The sequence below is a fragment of the Falco punctatus genome (genome assembly GCF_963210335.1).
Source record: "Falco punctatus genome assembly, chromosome: 5".
In the NCBI taxonomy this organism is placed as follows: domain Eukaryota; kingdom Metazoa; phylum Chordata; class Aves; order Falconiformes; family Falconidae; genus Falco; species Falco punctatus.
Window position 1 is genome coordinate 46,029,444 of NC_137584.1, and position 27,686 is coordinate 46,057,129.

Here is a 27,686-nt window from a genome sequence, read left to right on the forward strand (position 1 = left end):
AAATCCTCTTGGTAAGGTTTTATTTTTAAGCATGTAGAATTTATATATTCCCTTCCAGAAAACTTTTTCCAGGCTAACCATTTTTCTTCAGTGAAGAGACCCACTAAAGGTAGACAAATTTTCCTGAGTGAGCTTATTACCATTCTTCTTCTATGTGTAATACATCCCTGGTTCTCATCTGTGTTTTTCAGACCAGCTCCTCATCTCCCTCAGACAAGTAAAGCTCCTAGAACATAGGAAATCTTTATAGGACAGGACGTGTGCTTCAGTATCTTCTAAGTCTTGTTAGTTTTAAATTGTGTTTAGTTGGTATATAAGCAACATACCAGTCTGACTACACCACTATGAGTATCGTAGAAGAGCTGCCAATCTTAAGGAAGGAGCTCAGCCTTGTTTAGGAAATTAGTAATCCATGGTCATTGTGATGACTTGAATTTTTAAGTATGTGGGAATACCATTTCTTTAGAGCGCTTCTCTGCCTCCAAACAAAAAATCCCAGCACCTATGCACACAGCGGGAAGAGAGGCATCAAAGGAGTTCTCGTTCCCTTTTTAGGACTCCCTGCATCATTAAGTGCTTTGGACATCACTGCTATGAATGATGAAGCACTGTCTGGCTCCAAATATACAGGTGTGTCTATTCCAAGGTGTGCCATAATTGTCTTTCCTTTTCCTGTTCTTTGTTTTAGTGAGCTTCTGCAAGATTTGGAGAACTGTGAAAATGATCCTGTGGCTATAGCAGACTGTTTTGTTTCCAAGGTAAGTGGCTACTGCAGGAGTCTGCAGCACACCAGCTGCAGAGTGATACGAGGGAGTAAGATTAATTTATTAGCTTTTAAGACCTAATTCTGACAGCTTGTGTGACTCGAACCAAGAAAAGTTAGTAAATCTATGGAAACAGAAGGAATTTCTCATAGTAGGTGGTAGGGATAGGCCACTGATCTGTGTTTTTTAAAAACCAAGGAAAAGGTGTTATTTTCTTCAGTAAGAGTATCGGAACTGGTGGAGCTGTTGGCCTAGAGTTCATTTTCAGGTTTGTGGGTTGTTTGGGGTTTTTTTTTGTGAGTATTACAGGGATTCTTCCCCACCTGCCCCCCCCCTTTTTTTTGATATATGTGATCAAGTGGTACTGTGGCTATGCCTTGTCAGCTTAAAAACAACTAGAGAATACAACTTGGCTGCATTTTTAGAAAAGGCAATAACCTTAACACAGTTGTGGTCATATTGCTTTCTGAGGTGCATTTTTTCCTGAATCCAGCCAGCCATACCTTTAATTTTCCTTTTAAATGGGGTGGCCCAAAGTCTGACCTCAAGATTAAAATCTCATTCTCTCTGAAATATTTTTAATTTTCTGAACATTGATCTGACATCTTTAGTCTGTTGGACAATTCTGAAGCCAAAAACTGGAGAAGTGGTTAGGTGCAGGAGAAATACAGAGAACCAAAGTAGGTGTCTTTCATTGTAGGAAACACAGAAAGCCAATTAGCGAGAAGAGGAATGGCTATAATGGGTAGAACAACAAGAGATTAAATCATTTGGGCTACAGTTTAGCTTGCAGCAGATGTCACCGGAGAACCTACATATGCCTTGAATCAGTAGAGCCCAAATGTGTTAAGAAATAATACCATCTTCATGGTATTTCTGAGGAAAGAAGAGTGAAAAAAGGGGCACGTAGGTGTTTAAATTTGGATAATCTCTCTGTAGGTGTGTTTGCCTTTTTCCATTAAAAAAAAAATATAATCACAATAAAAACCAAACCCTGTCATGTTTCATACATTGTCCTGAACTCAGTATTGTTAGCACCAAGCATTCAATATAATAGGTCTAACGCAAGGATTTAGGATTAACTGGACCACCCTCTCATGGTGGTCCAGTAATTTGTTTGGCACTGTTGTGACACAAGGGATTTTATTGTAAAGGGGAGTGATGATACCAGCTTAGTGCTGCTGTTTCACCAGATCACTTGCTTGAGTTGAGTTTGAGAAAGCTGTTATTTATGTAGTCATTGATCTTTTGTAAGCACTGAGAGATCTTAGTGTTGGCACCACTACTACAAAAGTAGGATGTATTTTTTGCTCCATTGCAATGGGATTTATATCGTGTTGTTATCACTCCAGATAGCCTATACTGAATTGAAAGGGAGAGAATGGGATAAGAGCAAGCACAAACTCCTGCTTCTAGAATGGAATAACGCCATGTGCGCACTGGGTCCCGCTGACTAGGAAACAACTTAGCAAACAGTTATTTGGCATCCTGGCAGACAAAAAATTGAGCATAAGTCAGCAGAGTGCCCTTCAGGATATTTGCAGATACTGCAGTCTGGAGCTGGTAGATCTTTCTGCTGTATTGCTTGGTTATAGCTGGGACATGGAACAAAGGTGGTGCAAGTGATAACAGCAAGTCCAGGAAAAAGTTGTGCTCTCATTCAATTTGGCCAGCTGAAAGGAGTTTTCTGGTAGACTCTCTGACCGTTTGTTCCAAAATCCATCTGCATATCATTGTTTGTGCTTTTTGTTCCCTTGTCAAATGCTTTTAACATTTGTATTGCTGGCAGACAACTGCCTGATGGCTCAGAAATTGCTAGAGGTTGCAGTCCTAACAAGCATTTTTTAACTTAATCCAGACAAGTGCAAACACTTAAAAGCAAAACCAAACAATGCCAAAATACCCCACAGTTCTGGTTTTGGCCATGAAGATGTCATTACAGCAACTGCTGACTCTCTTAACAGACTCCAGTTGTCCATTCTTGGTTGCTTGTATCTTCCCAGCATTGAGTAGTGGAAATAAAAACTGCCTTTTTTGGCAGTCTGCAGTCCTTCAAGTCTTAAAAGGCTTTGACCATTTATTGTTTGATTGCTTTGAGTGTGCTAGATCTTCACTGTGAGCTAAGCATGTGGATAATATCATGCTGAAGTCATAGCTCACAGCCTTGGCTAATGGATGTAGCTCTGCTGGAGCTCCTTTAATGCTTCCAGTGGAACTGTGCTTAGGTTACATAAGCTCTGGATCTAGTGCCATTTTTTTCACCTTATTCTGGTTCACCTGTGAATTCCATAGTTGTTGGAAGTTTAAATATATGATCAAGTTTTCACTGTAGCTATTGTGTTCACTTTTTGCATTTCATAAAGCTCAGTAACTGCATAAAGTAATAACCATTTCTTTCTTCAGGATTCATATGAAATGACACAAAGTTGTTTTGCATGTATAATAGAACAGCTGGAGCTTGTTGGAACTAAAACACTTGATATTCGTGAAGACATCTAGGGAGCTTAATCTTTTTAAAGGTCTGGTTTAGGAACATACTTGACAGATTGTTTCTTTGAACTTCACTTTGTTATTTGGTTTTGCTCAATAAAATTTGTTGTATAGCATATACTTCCCTCACACAATCATACATTGCTGTGTCTCCTGTGTATAACTTTCATGCCTGAGTAGTAAACAGCCTTGCAACTTTTACTTTTAAGGGAAATAGAGCAAGGATTATCAAAGCATGTTAGTGCACTTTGAACAACAACTCATAATTGTGGATTTGAATCTTTACCTTAACGTTTTTGTGCTGAGTGCCCAAAGTAAATAACTCCTAAAATGGCAGATTTTGTTAATGGACTTCAGCAAGATGTCTTCAGTGTAAACCAGCCAGTAACATAAAACTTACTGATTGATAAAATAACCATGCAAAGCTATGACTTTATATACATATAAATATTTAATAACAACTTACAACATTGTATAAATCCCTCTAGTTCCAGATATTTTAATTCATTAATAATTCACAGGCAAACAGACACAAATGCAGAAAGGCATGCTTTTTTAAAACCAGCTGTCCAATCATTAATTGCTGCCTTTATCTTTCTGCCCCAAGATGCAGATTGTGTGGACAGGTATTTGTTTAAACAGTGTGGGATGGCTGCTGCATGGAAAAAACCTGCCACTGAGGGTAGTTTCTGCCAGCTCTGGTCCTGCATCTTCGTCTAGAATCTACTATGTTAAATGTCTTGGAGACATTTTGCTGGTAACTGTAATCGGAGACTGATAAAAGCGTTCCAGTGCAAGTTTAGCTATAGTTTAATTATTCACATAAAAGATTGTTTATACGTTTGTTTTGCCAACTCAGTCTTTCATTTTTATCATAATGATGCCAATGTTAATTAGAAAATTGACTTCAGTATTCTACATGTTTATATTTAAGCAAGTTGTAAAGGAGAGCTTAATTCTGGCATGTTGCTCTTCTCACTCAGCACCCCCGAAATTCAGAACGTTTTCTGAAAGATGCACCAACAGCTTAACCAAGGGGAAAGGGAGAGTTGCTCTAATCTAGCATCTCATTAATGAAGAGGAGATCCAGGCAATTGGCTTCAGCTTATGTTCTGACTCAGCTCATTTTCTCAGTCTCCATTTTCTTTTAAAGTGCCTTTTATGGCTATAAAAAAGCACAGTGCACCAAGAGTTGAGACAGGATTGGGGATGTAGCCACGTGCTTGGCACTTCACATCATGTGGAGGAGACACACAGTGAATTGATTCAGCAGTGGGGGACAAGCTAAGTATAGCTGGGATCTGCTTGCGCCCGGCTGTGGTCTCGAGGGTGACTTGTAGTCAGTGCAGATAACTCTCAGCTTGGATCTCAGTTTTTGCAGCCTCTACCCCAACAGCTTTAGGCCTCCAGATTAAAAATGATCTCTGGAACAATTCCAGTCTCCCTGCAGAGATAATTCTTAATCTGGCTTGAAGACAGTTGAGGTGAACAAAACAACTTGCAAGCTGAATAAGTTGAAGAACGTCCAAAGAAACACTGGTGAGCATAGCTGGTGTTTCATTTACCAGTGTGAAGGTATTGACTGAAATCCATTAAATCCATCTTAGTCCTGGTTTCTCTGTAGCTTCTGAACATAGTTCACAGTGCCGGCTTTAGCCTGCATGGCTTGTGCCCTGATGCGCTCCCAGTAACACAGTCCGCTCTCTGGGGGGTCTCCTGTGAAGCAGACACCAGCTGGGCGTGTGAACCAGAGGTCCCTCCAGTGACCACGCAGAGTGCTGGGCAGCCAGGTGGGCCGTGGGACAATGGCCGGCCTCGGCAGTGCAGCTTCCCTCAGGCTGAGGGAGAGCCTCTTGGGAGGTGGCTGGAGGTGGCTGTCTTGGCCACTCTCCCAGCGTGTTCAACGTGCATCCTGCTGATGCCTAGGCAAGGTGTATGATGTCGATTCACACCAGCTTCGTAAGTTGGAATGCTGATCAACAATCTTATTCTGAAGGCAAAACGTATGTAACTGACTTCCTACTGGCACTGTGGGAGCATAGCTCAGTACAAGCAAATGCACCCTGATGGTTTAGTGTGATGAAATGAGCTGGGGCACAAGGAAGCAAGTGCACATGCAAGCACAGTATGAAATTTGGCGTCATGTCTGTTCAGAAAGAAGGGATGATTGTGAAACCATTATTAAAATTTTTAGAGGTGTTGAGGGCATGAGAAACTGCATTATTTTGTTTTAAATACAAGCTTTTTCCATTTAATAGCTAGACTAAAAGTCTTTTAAAACCAAAAATCCTATTGCAAGTTGTTTTGACCTTGTGTAAAAAACCAAAGCAAAACAACAACAAAACCCAAACCAAAACAAGGAGGGAGAGTGTGAAAAGGCTCCTGGGGATTTTAGACTTGCTTTTGATTTTGTGGGGAATGTGCACTAAGTTCACTCCAAAACCCTGAAGTGTTTGACCTTGTTTGTTTTACTGATAATGCCTTCATTTGTTAAAATTTCACAACATATATTCTTTTTCTTTTTGTTTGAAAAGCAGAACAATCATGTGACTGTATTTATGAGCAGAAAAAAACCAAACTAAAAAATAAACTGGCACAAAATGTTCTGCACTTTGCTTATGAAGCAGTTCTATAAATTGCATTATTCTCTGATTGTAGCCATGGGAATATATTACAATTTATACCAAAACCCTTAAATGAAAACCTTATATTAATAGATGCATATATGAAATAAATTCCTTTTTTCATCTTAGTGAATTTCATTCTATTGCTCTCTCTTAAGCACCCTGATGTATTATGAGTGCTAGCTAGTTTGATAGTGATTGCCATAGAAAATTACACAGTGTAACGTCTGCAATGCTCTGAGGTTTGTTAATTCTTTGAGTGGAGAAGGTTTGGAGCTGTGGCCAGGGTCCCAATTGTGGACATGAACAGGCTATAAAACAAGTTTGCTGTCTTGGGGTGTGGACATGGGATGTGGGTATGCCACCGTAAAAACTACTTGTGACAACAAAATTAGTTAAAGTGTGAAAAAACAAGCTAAATCATTTAACTCTGTTTGTATCAAGAGTACATTTGGTGGGTTGGTTAGTTGGTTTCTAAGGGAAGAGAAGTTTAATAAGCTTATAGCCCACTAGTGAGTAAATGGGGATTGCAGCCCCTTAGAGAAACGTCCGTTAAAAGTTTGCTAGAGTTATTTATTTTTTTCAAAACAGTTACTATTGAATCCTGTAAGAAATACTGACACAAATTGCAATGACGTACCCATCTGAAGTAGCATCTTGCTTTAGGTGAGGTCCTTATGAATCACTGCTTAGTGGAAAAATGCATGGCAGAACCTGCTGTACGCCTGTGAGAGGGGGAAGGGGAGCAGCACTTATGGCAATAGGAAAGTGTACTACCTCAGCTGGCTCTTTCTGATGAATGGCCAGAAAAACCCAAACCCCAACAACGAGAAACAAAAGCCACAGCCTGCATCAGCCCTCTCCCCAAGTGGTGTTGCTCCTCAGAGCACTGTTGCCTGCTGTGAAGGCAGGTATTTGGTCTCGCCATTCACCAGTGACTACCCCTCCTGGAGCACAGCTATTGTGCTACAGAATGCCAGAGTCTGTTCTGAAGATGCTTCAAGTGGAAACTGGGGTCTTGTTTACTACTGGAGGATTACTTTTTATCACTCAGGAAAGAAAAAGTAATTGATTTTGGGGAGCATTTTGCAGTTCTGCTGTGCTTTCTTAGTTCTTTAGGGCTCTGGCAAGCTGCAGAAATTGCATATTATTTGGGATAGAAGTTGATAGGCAGATGTGAATTTAAAGCATGTGAAAATGTTTCTGGAAACCTGTTCTTGTATAAAATGAAATGGTGATGATCAAGAAAAAAAGGCTTAGGCCAAGGAGGAAAGGAATGAAACTCAGGCTTTTCCTCTGAGAAGCTTGTCAGCATTAAGTGTTGGCAATTTCACTGTGACAGGCAAGTGTGAAAACCCACCTAAATCTAGTTACAACTTGTTTTGAGTAATAACTGTCTGCTTTCACAGAGTCATAATTTACTTAACAAAAAAAAAAAATATCACTTTTGTGGCTTTTGATTTTTATGCTTAGACTGTGCTTAAGTGTGGAAGTATTTATGTTGGTTGAAAATTACACACTAAACATAACCTGCAAAACTTCTCCCAGTAAGCAGATGTGTGCTTTTAGCAAACAAAAAACTAGGTATGTGCAAGTCAGCTGTTTGAAAGGGGTGATGGTGATGGGTGGTGGTGGTGGTTTGGTGTTTGGTTCTGTTTTTTCAAGATGCATAGATTGTCATAAAGGACCTTGGAAGCTCTGTTGCAAAGCCACTTGTTTTAACTCTATGTAGGTTTATTTGTTTTTTGCTTAAAGTAAACGAAAAATCTCCCCCCCAAAGAAAAAAAAATATTCAATTCAACAGGTTTTTGGTAGTGATAGGACCATCACAGTGAAAGTCTTCGTTGATCAGGAACTAGAGGGGGCATTGTCTTGACATAATCATCTTTACTTTGCACATGTTAGCTGCTAGTTTGAAAAAACCTGAATACATGTAAACCTTTCCTCCCCATGCAGAGTGAAGACTTCCACATATATACACAGTACTGCACCAACTACCCAAGGTAGGAATTCTGGGTTCCCTTTCTTTATTTGTCCCGTGGCCAGTTTGTGTAATACAAATTATAGTCTATTAAATAAATAAATAAAATCAACTTCTCCCCCACCCAAATGGGAGGAATGGTCAAGGAGTTTACCTTTTCTTTAAAAAAACAAAACCCAAACAAACAAAAAAAACCCCAACATAAACAGCAACAACACAAAAACAAAAACCACCCCAAAATGAAATATGCTCATCTGAAGTTTTATTTTTACCGTTCTTGCCATTCACTGCTATTATCCTTCTTTAGAAAATTATAGTCTTATTCTGCAGTGCTCCAAATATATGATTCCCAGTAACAGAGAGTGGTTGCATGTCAAAGGAAAGCATAACTGAATGCAAAAGCTAAACTGAAAAAACCCAACCAACAGAAGCAGCAGTGATTGGCTTCGGAACCTACTGCCCCCTTTTACAAGGGAAGAAAGAAACAATTCTTGACCTTACCTGCAGACTTTACAGAGACTATGTGTCTTAAAGCTATGTATTGATGTTTCCAGGTCGGTGGCTGTGTTGACAGAATGTATGAGGAACAAGGCGCTGGCCAAGTTCTTCAGAGAGCGGCAAGAAGCACTGCAGCATTCTTTGCCCCTGGGCTCTTATCTCTTGAAACCCGTCCAGCGCATCCTCAAGTACCACCTGCTTTTGCACGTAAGCACCCATTAGAAATGTGTTTAGTTTAGGGCTGCTGCATGTTGAAGTTCCTGCCTCTGGTACAAGTCTTGACGGTTAGAAAGCTTCTGGCTTTCCTTGAATGCTCTTTCTTTTGGGGGTATTTGATTTCTACATATGGAGATTTTTTCTGACTTCATCGCTTCACAGCATATGCATATATTTGGAATGGATAATTTATAGTAATTATTTTAGACACATTGAATCAGTCTGTCCATCAAAATAATTAGCTGCTTTAAAAAAAAAAAAAAAAAAAAAAAAAAACCAAACTGAATTCTGAAGCTGTTTGGAAGAATCTTGTTGTGATTAAACATTTTTGTACACAAATTTATTTTTCCAATGAAAAACAGCATTTTTCCACATGCTGCAATGCTGGGGGTGGTTGAAAGAAGGACTAAATATATACAAAACCACCCTGATTGGTAAAAATTTTGTGCAGAGGAATGACTGAGGAAGTGGGAACCCTTTCCATATTCAGTGAATTGAGTTAAGCAAGTTTCGGAAATTCCTGCTTTATTGTTAACATTTTCCACATATGTTTCCTATTAGACAGTCATGTTCTAGTGAAGTGTAAAGACACTGATCCTTATTTAAAATGTCTGGTGCTTTTCTGCTCTCTAACTGTAAAGTAATGCCTAGTTGTAATACCATCAGGGTTTTGTAAGTGTATAGATATGTCCTATGTTTTAAGAAAGCCATTACATGCTGTCTGAAAAGGTCTCCTGTCAGCATGCTACACTCTCTTTCTGTGCCTCTCTGCTCACATCAGCTGCTGCAAGTATAGTCGCTGCTAAACCGACCGTAAAGGCTTGGCTTTGTTAGTCATCTTGTGTTAATCAAATTGATAAAACGTTCAATAGCAATAAAGGCAGGAATGTTGCATTTGAGTGGTCACAACACAAAGACAAAATAGTACAGATAAAAACAGAGTATTGCGTCCAGCTGGGAAAATTAATTTAGAAATAACAGGACTTTTCCACCCCACCCCCCACCCCCCATCTTAGGAAATAGAAAACCACCTTGACAAGGACACTGAGGGCTATGACGTGGTGCTGGATGCCATTGATACGATGCAGAGAGTGGCATGGCATATAAATGACATGAAGAGGAAACATGAACACGCGATCAGGCTCCAAGTGAGTTCCCAAAGAGATTTTATGGGTGTTTGTGGGCTGTTTTTGTCAATATGTATGACATTAACATTTTTTGGTTTATCTTTTAATCTTTGTCAGTCTAAATTATGACTCCTGTTGAGTATGCCTGTGGCTGTTTGATCTTAGAAACCATGGTCATAGCTGCTGCAGGAAAAATCAGACAACTCTACCCTACAAGCAGCATCCTGTAAAGCATTTATTTTTCAGTAATATGGAACTTAAGATAACTTCTCTTTCTTCCTTTCCCTCAATTGTACGGCACTGCTGTGCAACCCTAGGGCATGGCTTTGTTCAGAAATCCTGTGGTTTCCGATTTCTCCCCTTTGTGCTGATTAATTTTGTTTTGAGGCATTTCTTATGCTGCTTCTTGTTTAAGTACTTTCCTCTTGGGCTTTTGAAGACTCATTATCAGATGCTTTGTGGAAAGTATAAACCTAGAAACATGATAGTTAGAAAAAGGTGAACTTCGCTTCAAATGAAGAATTTTTGAGGAGAAAACAAAAGCTACATGCCAAATATGTTTTGGCATCAAGAGCAAGCTCTTTTGTAGACTTTTTATGGGTCTTTCATTCTGTTTCAAACTTCCCAGTGAATCACAATTTTACATTGCATTTTCACCAGTGGTATTTATGCTGCTTTAGGAAAACTGGGGGGGGGCTTTTAGTTTTATAAAAGGAGTAATAGGCTTATACCATTCCAGAAATCTATGTCATGTTATTCTTTGTCTTTTTATTTTTCTTTTTAACATAAATGCAACTTACTGACCCTCATTTTTTGTGGTTGGGTTTTGGTTTCTCTTTGTTTTTTTGTAGGGAGAATAGGGTTATATTTGATAATGTCTTGCCTGCAGCAGTGTAACCTTTGCCATACATTGCTGGAAGTGTATACTAATGACTTTTAACAACAGTATGCTATAAATCTGAGTAATGATAACCAGTAATATTTGGCAATAAAGAGAGTTAAATGCTTTTGGGGAAAAAAAACTTTTTTTTTTTTTTTTAATTGAGCTCATCTGGCAAATATATGGGGTTGTGGAAAATGTTTATGTTTATAGTTACCCTTTACACATGTAAAATCTGTTTCTGCAGCCATAAGGATAGGTCTTCTGCGGACTATCACACTGCCATTCAGTCTGTAAAGCTGCAAGTACTGCGACAACACTTCCTGTGCAAAGTCTCCCTCAACACTGGTGGACCTCGTCCCTGTGCTATACCCTCACTTATTTACAAGTTTTTGGAGAGATCTGATAAAATGCAACTTTTTTCATTTGTTATGTTTAAGTATTTTTTTATAAGTCTTGTGTATAGTCCAAAGTGTGCTGCTTTAGGGTTTTCTGTATGTGAATGCCTTAAGCTGTGTTTGTGCTTCAAATGTACTGAGATGCTTTTTAGCTGAATGCTGTATTAAAGTGTAATGTCCTAGAGAGACCAGCCTAGGATGAGGAAATCTGCCCCTGCTTTGCTTATGTTTCCAGTTTAAAGTCTGCTGGATGTTTTTAAAGATCTCCCTAGTTAAGGTTTAGCCTGCTTTTAGAATTTGCTGTCCCATGCTTAAGCCCTATACCATTGCCACTGACAGAAAAACTGAGCAACTCAAGGAAACAAGAATAGCCATAGCTAAGTCACATAGGCTTGTAAAGATGTTCATAGATGTTTCTCCAGCCTTTCCCCCCCGCCCTTAATCAATAAATAAGGCAAGAAATATCTGTGGTCTATTTGTATCTAACAATACAGATAATTAAAAACACAAACAAATCTTAATCTTCGTATCATCAGTTGACCAAATCACTTCTGGTCCTTTAGTCTTCTAAGAAACATCTCTTCGTTCTCAACACCTCACAGAAGTGTCTTCTGTGATGGGCCTGCAGGACTCAGAGATGGCATTATAATTCATTCAGTGGGGAGCCACGTAACTGCAGGAGGATACCCAGGGTGAGAGGAAAGTGTTAAGAGGGATTGGTTAGGGATACAGAAGGGAGAGGGGAGGAGGCATGAGAGAGGCTGATGACTGAATTACAGACCATTTTCCATCTCTACAAGTCCAGGGAGATGAGTTTGTGCTCTTCCCTTACAGGCTGCCCCGGAGCACTCAGGACTCTTTGCTGGGCCCATGCAGAGGCACTAACCAGTACTCAGGAGGGCATGTTTTAGTCTGGGCTTGGCAACAACCTCCAGGGACCTGGCTGCAATGTTGCACATCACCAGTGCGGAGGTTGCTAGGTTTATGGTGACTTTCCACTGTTGGATGCTGAACGTTATATAGGAGAGTGGGAATGGCCTCGGCAGATTGGTTGAATCTTCGTTTCAGTAAGCTCTCTGAAATGAATGTCAGTTGTTCTTCTTTGATCTGTTGCAGGAGATACAGAGTTTGCTCACTAACTGGAAAGGGCCAGACCTCACGAGTTACGGGGAGCTGGTGTTAGAAGGAACATTTCGTATTCAGCGAGCCAAAAATGAGCGCACATTGTTCCTGTTTGACAAGCTGCTGCTAATTACAAAAAAGAGAGATGAAATGTTTGCATACAAAGCTCACATACTGGTATGTTGGAGAGCAGGTGGTAATGTGCTGTCTCTGGGTCTCCCCAAAACTTCTCCATGATTCATGTCATTGCTTCTCTTTGCTACAGTGTGGGAATCTGATGCTTGTTGAAGTAATACCAAAGGAACCACTTAGCTTTAGCGTCTTCCACTACAAAAATCCCAAGATGCAACATACTGTCCAGGTATGACAGAAACCTTCCTGCCCGACCTGACGGATCACCGTATGCTATTCCTGATCTTGCACAGCACAGTAATGCTTTTTCTCATGGTGCAACTTTTTTTATTATTTTTTTTTTTAATCAGGCAAAGTCACAGCAAGACAAGCGGCTTTGGATTCTTCACTTGAAGAGGTTAATTCTAGAAAACCATCCTGCTAAAATTCCTGCCAAGGTAAAAATTACAAAAAAACAGAACAACCCCAAACAAACCACAAAACACCTTGTATGTGTACTAACTTCAAGCAATCTTGTTATTTGTAAGATGCATGGCAATTTACAGAAAGTTTAGACTCCAGGAGGTTAATTAACATGTTGTTTCCTTATATCTTTAAAAGTTCCTCAAAATTAATGGGAAAGTTCCACTATAAGCATCTACAGGGCTTGGTACAGGAGTAGAAAAGTTTAGCCAGGTTAGTAGCATTGCTGTCTATATTGGGATTTGATTGCTAAGACATGAGTAACAGAGATGCAATGTCAGAAATCTTAACTATAAGGGCATACCTTAGCTTGATACTGCCTATCTGCACAACACTGAGGTGCACTAATTGAAGCATGCGTAGACCTTACCAAGCCAATTTTAATCTGCCTTGGTTAGATATCATAGCAGTGAAGCCAGCAGCACACGCTGCACTTTACAAATACACACATTCTGAACCCTACATCTTTAGCTGGAAAATCTAGGCCCTTTTTGGTGAGATAGCTAGCCAGCTTTGTTCCAGAGAAAATGAGGCACTGGTAACATATTCATAGCTGTAACGTCTTGGAGTAGGGAAATCTGGTCCTTTTATTTATGAAATACTGTCTTGGAGCTCCGGGTGATGTTTCCCAGTGTAACATACTGCACCTCTTGAAGGGTGTTAACCCAAGTTAACTCTTGCCATCACACAGTAGCCACTGACTCATAAGGAAGCAGGATTTTTTTCTGATTTTTTTTTCCCCACTGAGTTTACTGCTGCTTTTTTTTCTCCAGTTCTAGCTTCACTGATCAGTTTCTCTGACTTTTTTTTTTTTTTTCCACTGAGTTTTATGCTGTAATGGCTAAAAAATGTTACCTGTAACTGACAGACATGGTGCTATGCTGACTCTCATTTCCAACATTTCAACAAAAAGAATTATGGAGAAAAAAGCTCTATCAGTTGCTATTACTGGTTCTCTTTTTATCTTTTAGTTTACAGTTTATTGAAGGTATAATGTTTATACTAGTATTCATGCTTACAACATAAATAGACATTACAGTGTATTAGGTTGTAAAAAAAAAAAAAATACTACAGCACCATCTCAGCTTTTGTATCAAGACTTTTTCTTACTTCTTACTGGATATTTTTTTTTGATCTGCGGAAAAAATGTGTAACTGAAAATGTGATGCCATTTTCTGCTCAGAGAAATAAAATCATTTGAGAAATTAAAACTCTAATGGAATAAATCTCTGAGGTTGTCTGCACAATTTATATATATATTATTATTTTTTTTAATAAACTGGTAGTTGTGGGACTTCTCTCTGACTAGTTTTTGGAGGATTTAGGAATTAATAGTAGTCCACATGTGACACCTGGTGGAAAATTACCGAACTGCACCTGTAGAATAGCAAACGGGTTCTGTAGGCTATTTTATTTTACTTTATGTTCTTACGCTATTTTATTTTACTTTATGTTCTTACTTGTTAGCCGATATACTTGATAAAACATCCAAATTATTTTCCCCATTAAAAAAGTGACGAATTTTAAGCAATCATGGGATGCTTTTTATCCTCGTTCAATTCACTTAAACCAAATGGTGATGTATTTTTTTAACAGCTGTTCCTCAAGTAAACTCTTAAAGGAAGCAAGGTAGATAGTGTTTTCTGTGCCAACAACTTCAGAGATGAAAAATAATAAAAGAGTTAAACTATTTGACTTTTAGGGAGGAAATGTTCTGTGAATCACAGAAAAAAGCAAACCAAACCAACAGTTCCCCAGATGCTGGGGCCAGTTTTGTGCTGATCCCAGCAGAATGTGGAGACATGTATTGATTGCTTTAAATTCTGGAGCTTGAGAGAGATCTCTGGAGGTTTGAGTCTCCATGGAGGAGACGCAGCACGTGCAGCATGGTCTCAGCACAGCACAGCCCCTATCTTTGAAGCCAAAGTATTTGTGGTCAGAGGTGCCATCACCACATCCTCCAGAAATTCCTGGCACCCGCGGGTGCTGTAGGTACGCACTCCTCCCCTTGTGATGCCAGAGGGGAGGTGGGCACACAAGGTGGAGCTGCCGGGGGCAGTGAACAACAAACAGGTTTTTGTGTGAAGCCCTGAGAAGAAAAGCTCTGGTAACCTCCTGCCAGCAAAATTCTTCTTCACATATGTAACGTGTTCGATGCACAAAGACAGAAAATAACGCTGCTAACCGTATTTATAGTTCAAATATTAAACTTGCTGTTGTTTGCCTATAAACTCACTGTTACTTGTAATATGCAACATAATTCATCCTTCTGCTTAGTTTAACTTTTTCATTTGTTACTTTTCCTCTTTTAGGCCAAGCAGGCAATTCTAGAAATGGATGCCATACGTAAGTTGGTTCTTTTTCACTTTTGTTTTATAAAATGAATAAAACCATCTTCAAAAGTTTGGCTTTAATGGCTGGTTTCCTCTGAGACAGGAGGAGGCCAGGTTTCTTTTCCTTGAATTATGACTTTACTGGAAACCCCAAAACTGGGTGCAGATCCTGTGGCACTCTGTAGGCATTGGGCTGACTGATCTGCAACTAATAAGTTATTGTCTCATGATGAGCAAGGAAGAGGCAGATAACACCTTCTGTAAACACTGGCCGCTCTCTTTTGCTTAGTCCATGCTGACTAAATGTATGATCTTTCCCGTGTTGTAGCATAACCTCTCTCCAGCTAGTACCCGCTGAAGGGCTAGCAACAAGCAAACACAGCCTGAAGAGCGATGTAGCAGTGGTATGACTTCTTTGTGCTGGCAACCCTGTAGCTGGCAGACAGCGAGGCTTGTGCTTATGTCTGAAGAGTTTACCTGTGTGTGTCCCAGGAGCCAGCATTAGAAAGCACATGTGATGCTGCTGTCTGCACTCTGAGTGCAGTCCCATCTGCAGTCCCTGGTGGTGCTTCTTCTGCTTGCTGGTTTTGCTGCGTTAGCTCTTCATCTAGGGATCTAGTGATCCCTAGCATTGCAGGGAAGTGAGAACAATAGACCTACAATATAAAAGCTGAGGAAGTCTTGGAGTAAAGCAAGTTTGATGTTTATTTGTGTAGTTGTTGTAGAGAATTGGTCAGGAAGGTTCTGACTGAGGAACTGGCAAACAAACATGCTGCGTTAGCCATCTGGAGCAAGAGACAACAAAATGGGCAAAGCGTTTCCACGGCTGGGTGATTAACAGCTACCCTACAGCAGCACGTCTTGCGTGTGTTGCTTCAGGCTCTAATGAATCATAGAATCATTTAGGCTGGAAAAGACCTTTAAGATCATCAAGTCTGACCATTAATCCAGGACTGCCAAGTCCACCACAAAGTACTATTGTCAGTCATAAAAGGACGATGTAAGAGAGGAGAGGTCTGCAAGGTGTGTAAAGTGACACCCTTGTCACTCTCTTACACCGTGTGCCTCTGCTTGTTCCACAGATCACCCAGGCTTCCACTATAGCCCTGAGGGAGAAATGAAATCATCATACCAGCCTAAAGAAGGCACTACTCCTCACAGAGTGAGAAGGAAATCAGGTGAGTAAGCTCCTTTGCCACCAAGATGACAAATGGAAAAAACAAGCAGAGTTGTTTAGGGTTGGGAAGACTGGGCACATGGAGTTGGTCCTTAACTTGCACTCCGTGCATATTTAACACGGCACAGTATCACTCAGGTACGGGTGGAGCATCTTACAAACCATTTGTTGTTTGTGTGATATATTTTTTTATCCACTGTTTGCATTTAGTTTCATGGATATACATTCCTAATGATGGATGCATAAAGAATAGTTGATACTTTCTAATGGATAAAAGAATGCATATGCAGAAAGGCCAGTCATATTATTTAAATCTGACAGTTCTACACCCCCCTGCCCCCCTCCCCCCCAAATAATTATTGTCTCAGAAGTGGTTTCATCCTGATTATGATAGGCCTGTTATTTCAAAACATGATTATTATCTTTACTTAATGTAATGTCTGCCTTATGGATAATAGAGATTTGAGAGGTGGTTATGCTGACTTTGGGGTTGTTTTTTTTTTCAAAACATACAACCATAATTACTGTTAGTTTTCTCTTGAAGTCACTGCCAATGTCTGTAGTTGGGTGACTTCATCTTGCAGTCACTGCGTTCCCCTCTTCAGCTACTTAAAGACCTTTCTAATTTGTAACACGTAACATTGTGTATTGGGAATGACTTAAGGTTCATGACAGTATCGACGTAGTGATTTATCATACAGCACCATGTGTGTCTGAAAAACAATCAAGGTTTAATTACTTTTCAGGCATCTTCCTTTGTTTCTGAGGTGAAGTATTGCATTGGTGCTGCTTTGTCTGTAAAAGGAATAATACAAGATACTGATCAAATGGTGTCCCATGTAATGTTCATCTATTTACACTTTTAAACTGCTAAGCTGTCGGTACCTTATATATATTTCTAATAGGAAACCTCCAGCAATTTAGAGCAATAACAGAGATGACCAAGTCTTCTGAAAGCAGGAATCTTAACGTGGGATAAAAATCTACCTGTGGCTTATTCAGGAACATGTATGTTCTTTGGTAACATCTGTAGGTTTGGCTCTTCAACAAATATTTATTTTGTGAAGAGACTGGGTGAATAAGAAATGAAAATCTGGCTTCCCTGCATGGGCTCAAAAGCTTAAATTTTGGTATCCGTGTTATAAAAAGTTGGACAGGATGCCCATAGCTTATTTTGGGATGCTGGAGTGCTTAAACGTGATTCTCTCTTTTTTTCAGAACCCTCATCTAGAGTCCATAAAGTTTTGAAGTCAAACGGTAAGCTAGTTCGTCTACTGTTTATTGACCCTGTGCTTCTGTACTTTGTGGAACAAGTAAAGATGGATCATTTTCTCCTATAACTTTGCCTAAATATGTTTGGAGGTGAAGAGAGGAGGAGGAACTATGCAAGGAAAACAAAGCATTAGTCTTTAATTCTGATGTCAGCTTTTTCCACACTTGGGTTCTGATCCTGTAAACATCCTAACAACTGGCAACTGAACACACAGAGTCTTGGCCATTGTGAGTAGTTGCTGATACCATATCAGTGTTGCAAAATCAGGACCTCTGGTGGAACTGTGGTAAAGCTCACGCTGTCTCTGTTTTATCAGAGACCCTATAGCCTGTTTGCTGAGTTGCTGCTGCATTTAACCCCCTTTTGGGAATTCATAATAGGGGTACTAGTGTAGCATTAAAGTGGGCAAAACCAATTTGATTTTTCACTTATGATGAAGTATATATTTCTGTTTTCAGATATGAGTCCAGATATGCAGAAGGTAAGCCATTTCTTATATTTCTTATATTTCTTATTTTAGCACATTTCAAATTACTTAGAGCACTGCATTTACCATAGAATCTACATCTTCTTAGTTGTGTTGATATTAAGAATGGAAACAAAACAATAAATGTTATTTAGCATCTCCAATAAGATTACTGGAATGAAAGTAATAGAAAAACAGTTAAATATTTCAGGAATATCTAATAATGAAAAAATGTAGTGCATTATAAAATACAACAATATGTGGATTAGTCAATTACTAATGCTATAGGGTACTTAAAAATACCATTATAATCATGGAAGTGCTGTGCATAAAGATTGTGTTTGTTCTTTGGAGCATATTGTCTATGTATTTATTGAATAAGACTGGAAAGTTTCAGCTTATTCTGATATACATACCACAGGTATAAATCATGATATATGACTAAACAGAGCAGATACAGCTTAAGCAGATGGAAATGAGCATTTCTGATTTTTACATTCTCTGTAAGAATTTGTACTGAAGTTCCCAATGCAGTTTGAAAGTCTCATGTTGAATATCAGCCCTGAGTGTTTATTTGGGATGGAATTTAAAGTTGTGTGTGTGTGTAAGATTTACAAACAGGGTACACTAGATATGACTTCACTGGGATGCCATAACGCTGAAGCCCATAATTGAGGTGGGGGCTTTTGCATATATTTTTTCAGTTCTAAATATTCTATGGAAAAGTCTCATTTCAGTGCAGCTAACAGAATGTAGCTTAAATGTTGCCTTTTAAGTCTGATGTAAAAGTGTCTTAATGGAATATATAATCTCTATAAACTTCTAATCAAAGTTTTGTGGTGTTTTTTTTTAAGCGGATCAGTATTGAAGGAGCCCTATTATCTCAAGCCACCAAACTAGGATCAAATGAAGCCCTGCTGAATTCTAGGAAAAAGGTTCCATTGGAACCCAGTGGGCTGGAGAGCCAATTTCAAGAGTCCATTGAGCCAGCCTACAGCAGTGATCAGGACGAAAACCTTCAGACTTCCGCTACAGAACAGATTGATGCTGATGATGAAGAAGAGTCTGAACAGGTAGGGAAAAGAGGGGAGAAAATAAAATCCTGTTTCCCTGGGAAGGATGGAAGGGAGATTAAAATTATCTGTAACAAGGACACAGGGAATGTGTAACAAGTATTTACAACTTTGTCTCCTTAGAAATATTTTTTTTTTAGACCACACACAACACTCTCTTGCATTTGGCAGAGAAAACGTAAAATTAGCCCCTACACAGAGGAAGAAATCCCCACTGCTTGAAGAAGATTTTACTCAGTCCTTTGCAGTCCTCAAGCTGAGTTCTGACAGAAAGCTATTGCTTTTACCTGTTGTGCACAACTGACCTTTCCTTGCTTCTCCAGCTGGTGCCTTGAAAGAAACCTCTTTAGGCCATGTGCAGAGACACACTGCCTTCAGGTCTCCAAAGCCAGGACTGGAATATTAAGCTAAGATTCAGACCCTGCCACATGTGATGTGGTGATTCTTGACTGAGCTGCTGGCGGTAGCTAGGAACATGTAAACTAATACAAGGAGTTGTGAATGGGATTTCTGCAAATGAGAGTTTCTATCTGTTACTACTGCATAGGTGGTAGTTTTTCCCCACTCTGCATGATGTTTCCACACACATAATACTTCTGCAAGACTAAAACCCCAGCTTTGAAAGGTGACTGTATTAAAGAATCTAGATTTTAAGTTTGTTTGGTTTAGTTGATGCTGAAGTCATATCTTTGTGTGGTCCATTTATTTTGTGAATTATCCAAAACCTATTATTTAAATTCTTTTTGAAGCTTACTGAACATTTCATCTTTGAAATTATGTTTCCATTGTAACTCTTTGATAAAATAATATCTTGTATCAGTGTAGTGCAGTGTCTTGTAATTGTCTTTCTTCCTGACATGGGTAAGTACAAAAGAATGAGTAAGTGCAAAAGAATGCCACTATAAAAATGTATAATAGTAGCTTAGTGTTTAATCCATAGTGTGGCAACAATACCGTTGCAGATTCCCTCCCATTCCCACCATGCACACCCTTCACTCTGAGTTCATTTGGACACTGCCCAGCATGTAACATTCTAGCCTTCTGGGGTTTTGTTCTGGTTTGGTTTTTTTTTTTTTATTGAGGGGGGGGGGGGTGAGGGGGTAATGTTTTGATTGTTTTTTTTTCTGGGAAGTTGGGTGACAGCATACTTTTTTAGTTTAGACCTCTTTCTGGTTTTCAAGACTGCAAGTGATAGTGAGACTATCCCCTCCCCTTTTCAAAACAAACAAACAAACACTTTGAAACTTGAATTTTTGTGTGACCACCTTCTTGTATTATAATGTTGGCAGTGAGATTAAGCCCTTTCCCTTGTCCAATTTCTATGTATTCCTTTATGTCTATATTTTTGTACACAGATTCTGCTTTCAACAACTTTTGACAAGCTGTATGGATTGATACAGTTTAATTGGTTATTGTAAAGAAAGTTTTCTAGGCTCCGAATCATTCTTGTGGCAGTGCTCTGACTACTTGTGAGCATTTTGTTCTTCTGGTGTATATACCTGGCCTGTTTTAGCTGATAGTAATTCTTCTGAACGAGGCTGTACAAAGAACTGTAGATTTTATTACCTTTTCTTTCATATCACAGGGAGTGCAGCAAAACTCACTGCAGAAGTCAAAAGGGGGAAGAAAAAGACTTAATAGTCAAGCTGCTGAAAATGGTGAAAAACGGAGAAGTGTTAATCTCAACAAGTGTGAAACACAGGTATATATATATTTTTTTTTAACTTCTATTTTACTGTTCATCGTAGATCTTTCAAAGGGATCTGTGTTTTCCCTAGGTAGACAGATAAGTCATCTTCTGTTTATGTCATGTATTAATATTCATATAATTGAAATAATAGTCTGTATGATGAAAGATTATTCTTTTTTGGGGCAAGGGAAAAAAGGCAACTAACCAAACCAGTCAGCATTAACTTGAGACAAAAGGAATTAACTTTCCCTCTCTTTCCCAACATCTGGCCAGGAATATCTACAGCATCCTTCTTCACATTAGCCTTATTAGCAGGCATGTGGCCTTGTTGTAAATCAGATCTGCTAGTGGAGCTGGATAACAAATTAGTCCAAAAAGAAAATGAAGTCTTCCATGGCATGTGCTAGGGAGTGTAACATACCTTTCTTCTAGGGTTATAGGCAAGGGGAAAGGGAGGAGAACAAAAGTTTTGGCACAAACCCAAAGTCAGATTAGCTTAATCCAACTGTGAAACTGCAGAGTTAGCACAAAAGGTTTAACCTAGCTCCTGCCAAACAAATTTGCCTTTAATTACTCATGCATTAACATAAGCCAGTGTCTTTTATTTGAAGTAAGACATTATTAAATGCCAACAGTGAACTCTGAGCCATGGTAAGGATTAGGAGGCAAAGTAGTCTGGCATTGTCACCTTGGCTCCCTGGCTCTCTAGCGAGGAGCCTGCTCACCCTGCCCATCTCCACCTGACTCAGTGCTGTGGGACATACTGGTGCTATAGCAATTCTGTGAATGGAGGCGATCGCTGTACTACTGCAGGGGATAGGCTAATGTTACCTGCTTATTTCAAATCTCCACAGAGCTCCAAGGACCCTTCAGATGAAGAGACAACCCAGAATCTTCCATTTCCCTGTGCAGCTAGACAGCCACAGATGCCTAGACAATTCAGCACCCCCCAGAGCAACTCGCTAATCATGAGTATCCTGGGAGGAAGTACCTCTGTCAGAAACATCTGGACTGACCATCAGATCAGACAGGCACTGTTTCCCAGCCGGCGCCCACCTTATGAGAATGAAGATGATGAAGACGATTATCAGATGTTTGTACCATCAGTATCTGCATCCAATGCTAGTTCAGCTGTTGGTGGAGAAAGGAGGGGTTCTTCTGGGCGTCCGTGCAGCTGGCACTTAGGGGTAGTGCATCAAAACGAGAATTCCAGCCCCACTCATCACAAAATTGTTAGGCGGGCCAGTAGCGCTGGTGAAAGTAACACGTGTCCAGCCAGCGCAAGGTATAAAATAGGGGAGCGCAGTTCCCGAAGGGAGGTGAAGAGAGCAGAGGTGAGCGGTATTAATGCATATCCCGAATCTTCAGAGGAGCTGACCATCGATGATATTGAACATGTTTATGATAATATAAGCTATGAAGACTTGAAGCTGATGGGTCTGACAAGAAGGGAGGAGATGACAGACCGTGGTCCCCAGAGATCTGCCAGAGACTCTCTCTATGAGGCTGAAAACAAAAGCAGCTTAGATTCACCCTCCAGAAAGACGACAGCAAATCAAAACAGGGCCTCCATTCGTGCCAGTAGGGATGAGATACTACTCAGTAGGGAAGCACCTACTTCAAGTTTGGATGAGCTCAGGATTGTTGAAGACAACATCTATGACACCATAGTGCTTCCAGAAACACCGCTATTGAATTTTAAATGTGACCCCTTAAAATGCTCTAAAAGGGGGAGTTTTCTGGGCCTGGAAAAAGACTTTGCATATTCTGACAATCTACGGCAGTTTGTTTCTGAAGAGAGTCTCCCGTTCAGTGAAGATGAAAGTCCTTATCATCGTGTTCCTGTTGACAATGACTATTTGAGCTTGGTAGATAGCTCCTCCAACTCAGACTCGCTGTCCCATAAGTCTGCAGCAGATAAACTCTCGGAGGAAGTAGATGAGATTTGGAATGACCTGGAGAACTACATCAAGAAGAATGAGGAAAAGACAAGAGACCGCCTCCTTGCAGCCTTTCCTGTTTGTAAAGATGATATGCAGGAAAGGCTGCATGCTGGTAGTACACCTGAACTAAGTAAAGATGTAGAGTACTCGCTGTCTACTCTCTCTCTGCCAGAAACTCCTATTTTCCCTAAAACTGTGAAGCCCAGGGCTGCCACCATAAGTGAGGCTAATCTCAGGCTTGAAGATTCTACACCATGCAAGGAAAACTCTTTTATGAGTCTGAATAGATCTTCCTTCTCCAGTGAGATACCTTTTGTAGATAGCCCATACGAATCTGCCAAAAGCGTTCTGTCCAGTGTGCATGCAGAGGGCATGGAAAATGACTTGGCTGCTGCGGATAAAACAAAGAACAGAGTTTTTATGATGGCAAGGCAGTACAGTCAAAAAATTAAGAAGGCCAACCAGCTTTTGAAAGTTAAAAGTCCAGAGCAGGAGCAGCTGGCTAGCAGACAACAGAAACTGAAGCACAAAGATCTTGCTGCTATTCTGGAGGAGAAGAAACAGGGGGGTCCTGCTATTGGTATGTTCAAAATATTTCTATAAAGATATTTCTTTAGTAATTTTCATTGAAATTTGTATACTGACCTGGAAGATTGTGAATTTTTCTCACCCTGTTAGGAGTATCGGTATTATATTTTCTCTGTTGCCACTGCAGTGAGTTTTCTGTGACTGCTTCTAACACGTCCTTTATATCTCAATTCTTGTCATTACTTGATAAAATTGGGAAGAAATTATGGGGCGGTGTCAAGGAAAGATCAGTTCAGCTGAGGCTCGAAATAGAAATCATGCCGGAAGCACTATTGGCCTTTTTACAGAAAAGCAATTATTTCCTTTAATAATGTGATCTTCAGAGTTTGACTGAAAAGGTATATTTTCAGGTAGGTTCACCTCCTAATCCGTCATGTACATTTGCTCAGGTACTATCCCCATCACACCTAAAAGCACAGGGAAGGGTGTCAGAGGAGAAAGAGCTGGTGTCCTTGCACTAGCTAATGAATTTGCAATGTCATGGATATGGGAAGCTTTGGAACAATTTTTGTCCATGGTCAATTGAAACAAATTGGAGACATGGAGCCAGCGGACTCCACGCACTAGAGTATCATTCTTGCCTTCTCGTGATATTTATAGAAGTCCCTAAATATCTTATTTACCGGGACATTTTCAGAATGTTCTTTTCCATTTTAACATGAAAAAAGCAGCATATTGTTGGAACAGTGTGATACATTGTGTCCTGCATGACTGTTCACTGTCACAAGATATTTTATGCTTCTTTTTTTCAATACAGTGTGCTGAAACACAATAGAATGCACGGCTTTTCCAGCCGCCATTGTTTCATGTTAACTTTTTTGAGGCTGAAGATACTGACACAGCTGTAAACTTTTTTCTAGACCAATACAGAGTGTTTTGATATTTTTATCTTCACACGACTCATTTGAATTGATTGCTTGCCTCTGCTAAATTAATTCTCTCTCCTTTCTAGGTGCCAGAATAGCTGAATATTCCCAGCTTTACGACCAAATCGTCTTTAGAGAAAGTTCACCTAAGGTCCAGAAGGAAGCCTGGGCCACTCCTCAGGAGCCATCAGCCGGGAGGTTTTCCACGCCCATGGCTGCGTCTCCTCCCCGTTCCCAGGCTGCCAGTGAATGCTCAAGAGCAGAAGACTGGCTTTTGCATTCTACGTACAGTAACGGAGAGCTGGCCAACTTCTCTCCATGGCCTGAATCCCAAGACCCGAAGTCCAAGAGCTCTTATGCAGAATCTGGTACAAAAAGCAGTTCAAAGCAGTTGCCATCAGCTGGCTCGGTGCCTTCCCTTCAGGTTGCTAACTGTTTGCATGTCCCAGCACAGAGGTGGAGCGCCATCATAAGCCAACCGAACAAAGAAAATTTACATCAAGATCATGTCTATAACTCACTTGGGAGAAGAGTAAGCAATGTAAAACCACAGGCTTACAGCAGGTCACAGTCATCGTCCTCAATTGTGGTCAACAGGTCTGGAGAATCAATTGTATATCCTAATGAAATGGACAAGAAAAAGCTCCATTCAAACAGGAACTTCCGATTCAACAGCCATCAAATGCCAGGTATTGCTTCAGGATGTACGGGGCCTGATATGAGAAAGCAGATCCCTGAAAACTGTCCCGATATGATTCTGCAGGATTCTCAAAAGGTCCTGAGAGTGAACAGGACCTCCCCTCTGACAGCACAGATGGCCACTCAGAACTACTTTTCAAATTTCAAAGATACTGAAGAAGAAGGGGATGATGATGACTATGTTGAAATAAAGTCTGAAGATGAGGGATCTGACCTGGAGACTTCTCAGAACCAACCAAGGAAATCTGATCCTAAACTGCGTAATGCAGATGCTGCTCCTTCGGAAACGCTCTGTGGCAAAACTATCTCTTGTACTCCTGCAAAGTCTGCCAGCGGCAAACACGCGCTTACCCCGTATCTGACTGCATATGGTGATTCGGATAAACTGAACGACTACCTATGGAGAGTACCATCTCCTAATCAGCAGAATATTGTCCAGTCTTTAAGGGAAAAGTTTCAGTGTCTCAGTTCAAGTAGCTTTGCTTGATGCTTTCAGTAATTTCTAGCTGTACTGCCTTATCATGACAGAGTATATACTACGACAATCAGTACTGGCATCATGTATTTCCATAATATTACACAGTCAGGCATTGTATCAGAGTAATAACTGTAAATAGAAGTGAAATGTATCATTTTTAAAAAGGTTTAGAATCCTGGAAGTGAAAAAGGCCACATGTGTACTGTCTGGTGTCTTGCTCCTTAGTGCAGGTGGGCTTCTCATCTCCTATTTAGCCTTCCCATCTCTTCCCTTGTTAGGTGTGATACCCTTTGATTCTTACCGTTGAACCAGGTGTGATGCCATTTAATTCTTAAATCCTTTTAGCGTGTGGGAACCTTAGTATTTGGACTTTTGAGCTGGTAAGCAGTATTCTGCATCCAAAATACCCATGTGATTACTCTGGTTACATATGGGAGCATTTAGCTGAGCAGCTACTTCTGTGACACTGCAGATTTCTGAGCAGTGCAATTGCACATATTTATTGCACGTTACTCTTCATCAGACAGATACCAAGTGCAGGGGACCAATGCTACGTTACTTTAGAACAGACTTCTTACGTTTTAAACAAAATCTAGTCCTAGTGCTCGTGAGGGATGCCAGACTGATGGCTCTGTGTCTGAAGCCTCTTCTACATTCTGTAACTGCATAGTTGGCAGAGGATGAGCAGTGGCGGCTTTTTATGTGAACCTGCAATGTGATGTAGTCCTTGCCTGGAGGATGTTCCGGGCAGTAGAAGAGGAGCTCCACTGCTTGTGAAGATGGCTGGACTGGGTTTGGTACTTCCAGTGATGTTGATGGTTGCAACACACAGGCAAAATTTGAGTATTTTGTAGCTCAGAGCCCAGCAGTTGAAAGCTGCTCTGTGTGTTTGTGAAGTAGCTGTATTTTATACACAGTGACCTGTGGGGCATTTGTTAGAGTCCCAAAGTTAGTAACCCTGAGAGAGAATGAGGCTTGGCCAGATGCTTGGGTGAAATATTAATCATGGGGCATATTTGGCCCATAGGGTAGTTCAGCGATGCTGCCAGTTGAGTGACAAGCTGCCCTCCCTAGGGACCACATCTCCCGGAGTAGGAAATGACCTTTCCTGGCAGAAAGGTAAAATACATATTCTCAAAACCAGCCAGGGGTGACTAATCCAGTTTATGGACAATAAAAGTAGCTTAAAAAATGAGAATACATTCCATTTTTTTGCGAATAATGTATAGAATAAATGCTGCCATTTAGAACAAGAACAGGATTTCCAATACAATGCACATTTACTCCCCTTTGTCATCTTCATTGCACAGCTTTGAATTCTGTTACTTGAAAACGTTGTACCTAAAGGAAAGCCTAAATAAGTCTACACTGACCATCTTGTGTGACTGTTGTTTGTTCTTGGTGCTTAAATTCTCCAGATCATGTGGATAAAGCCAGTACAAAGTTAAACATATCAATACATAAAGGAGTTTCATTGAAATACTGTTTTTACTAACCACATACCACTCCCCTCCGCTACAGAGCACTATACTTCCAAAACGGCCGACTACTCACTACGCTGGTCACCGTGAGGAGAACCTGAAGTTATCAGTGTACAGCTAATTACTTCTAGGACTGAGATTTAAGGACTTGAATTTGTTAGAACGGATTAAATTATTTACCGCACGTTATCTCGCAGTGGCTAGGAGTTGTGATTTTGAGGGCTGGTTGGTCATGGTACTTACTAGCTTGTACCACAGGGATACTTGTTACAGTCAGCACATCCACTGCGATGGGACCCGCATCTCTCTAGTATAATCCGACGGAGAAATAATGTTGTACATATTTAAGACGCCGAGGTGTAGCAGAGCCCGTATTTATTTAATATAGCTTGTAAAGTACTGTAAATACGAATAGAAGTGAAATCTGTGCTTTACCCGCGCACGTCTAGATTTGTTTAAACGGCTTGGGGAGGGAGGGGGGGGGGAAGTGTTGGTTAACTTGCATCTCACGCAATCGGTGCGGGTTTGCGGGGGGAACGAACAGAAAAAGGGACTTTACTAGTGTGTAACTTCTCCCAGGGACCATTTCATATTATTTTTAATAAACGTTGAGTATGCAAAAGCTTTGGGTGTTCATTGGGGGGGGGGGGGAGGGGAGGCAAGCGAAAGGGGCTGAGCCCTGGGGCGGGGAGCGGGGCGAACGGGCGGGCGGTGCTAAAGTACCGGCCGCCCCTTCGCCCCGCTCCCCGCCCCCGGTGGCCGGTGCCGGTGGCCGCCGCAGGGATGAGGATCGCGGCGCTGCGGCGTTGCGTGTCCCCGGTGCTGCCGCCGAGGCGCGGGCTGTGCGGGCGGCAGGCGCGGGGCGCCGCGGCGGTGCGGTAAGAGGCGCGCTGGGGGGGGCGGCGGTGGCTGATGCAACGGGGTG

At 40.7% G+C, this 27,686-nt stretch overlaps 2 protein-coding genes across 5 annotated transcripts in view; both read left to right on the top strand.

The window, feature by feature from the left end:
• The window catches only part of PLEKHG1 (pleckstrin homology and RhoGEF domain containing G1), a 139,439-nt gene extending 112,053 nt beyond the window's left edge, over window positions 1–27,386 (top strand). For all 3 annotated transcript variants that reach the window (XM_080389686.1, XM_080389688.1, XM_080389687.1), the window contains 15 exons: window positions 689–758; window positions 7,835–7,881; window positions 8,414–8,564; window positions 9,590–9,721; window positions 12,095–12,277; window positions 12,366–12,461; window positions 12,583–12,669; window positions 15,007–15,040; window positions 16,110–16,205; window positions 17,423–17,461; window positions 17,936–17,958; window positions 18,798–19,016; window positions 20,602–20,718; window positions 21,561–23,229; window positions 24,190–27,386. In XM_080389686.1, coding sequence (XP_080245812.1) covers window positions 689–758; window positions 7,835–7,881; window positions 8,414–8,564; window positions 9,590–9,721; window positions 12,095–12,277; window positions 12,366–12,461; window positions 12,583–12,669; window positions 15,007–15,040; window positions 16,110–16,205; window positions 17,423–17,461; window positions 17,936–17,958; window positions 18,798–19,016; window positions 20,602–20,718; window positions 21,561–23,229; window positions 24,190–25,289 — 4,063 coding nt within the window. In that variant the 3' untranslated portion in view covers window positions 25,290–27,386. The remainder of the gene's footprint in view (window positions 1–688; window positions 759–7,834; window positions 7,882–8,413; window positions 8,565–9,589; window positions 9,722–12,094; window positions 12,278–12,365; window positions 12,462–12,582; window positions 12,670–15,006; window positions 15,041–16,109; window positions 16,206–17,422; window positions 17,462–17,935; window positions 17,959–18,797; window positions 19,017–20,601; window positions 20,719–21,560; window positions 23,230–24,189) is intronic.
• Window positions 27,387–27,488: 102 nt separating this feature from the next.
• The window catches only part of MTHFD1L (methylenetetrahydrofolate dehydrogenase (NADP+ dependent) 1 like), a 156,895-nt gene continuing 156,697 nt past the window's right edge, over window positions 27,489–27,686 (top strand). The window contains exon 1 of one of the 2 annotated variants that reach the window (XM_080389690.1): window positions 27,489–27,639. In XM_080389690.1, coding sequence (XP_080245816.1) covers window positions 27,545–27,639 — 95 coding nt within the window. In that variant the 5' untranslated portion in view covers window positions 27,489–27,544. The remainder of the gene's footprint in view (window positions 27,640–27,686) is intronic. The other variant, XM_080389691.1, reaches the window with a different exon arrangement.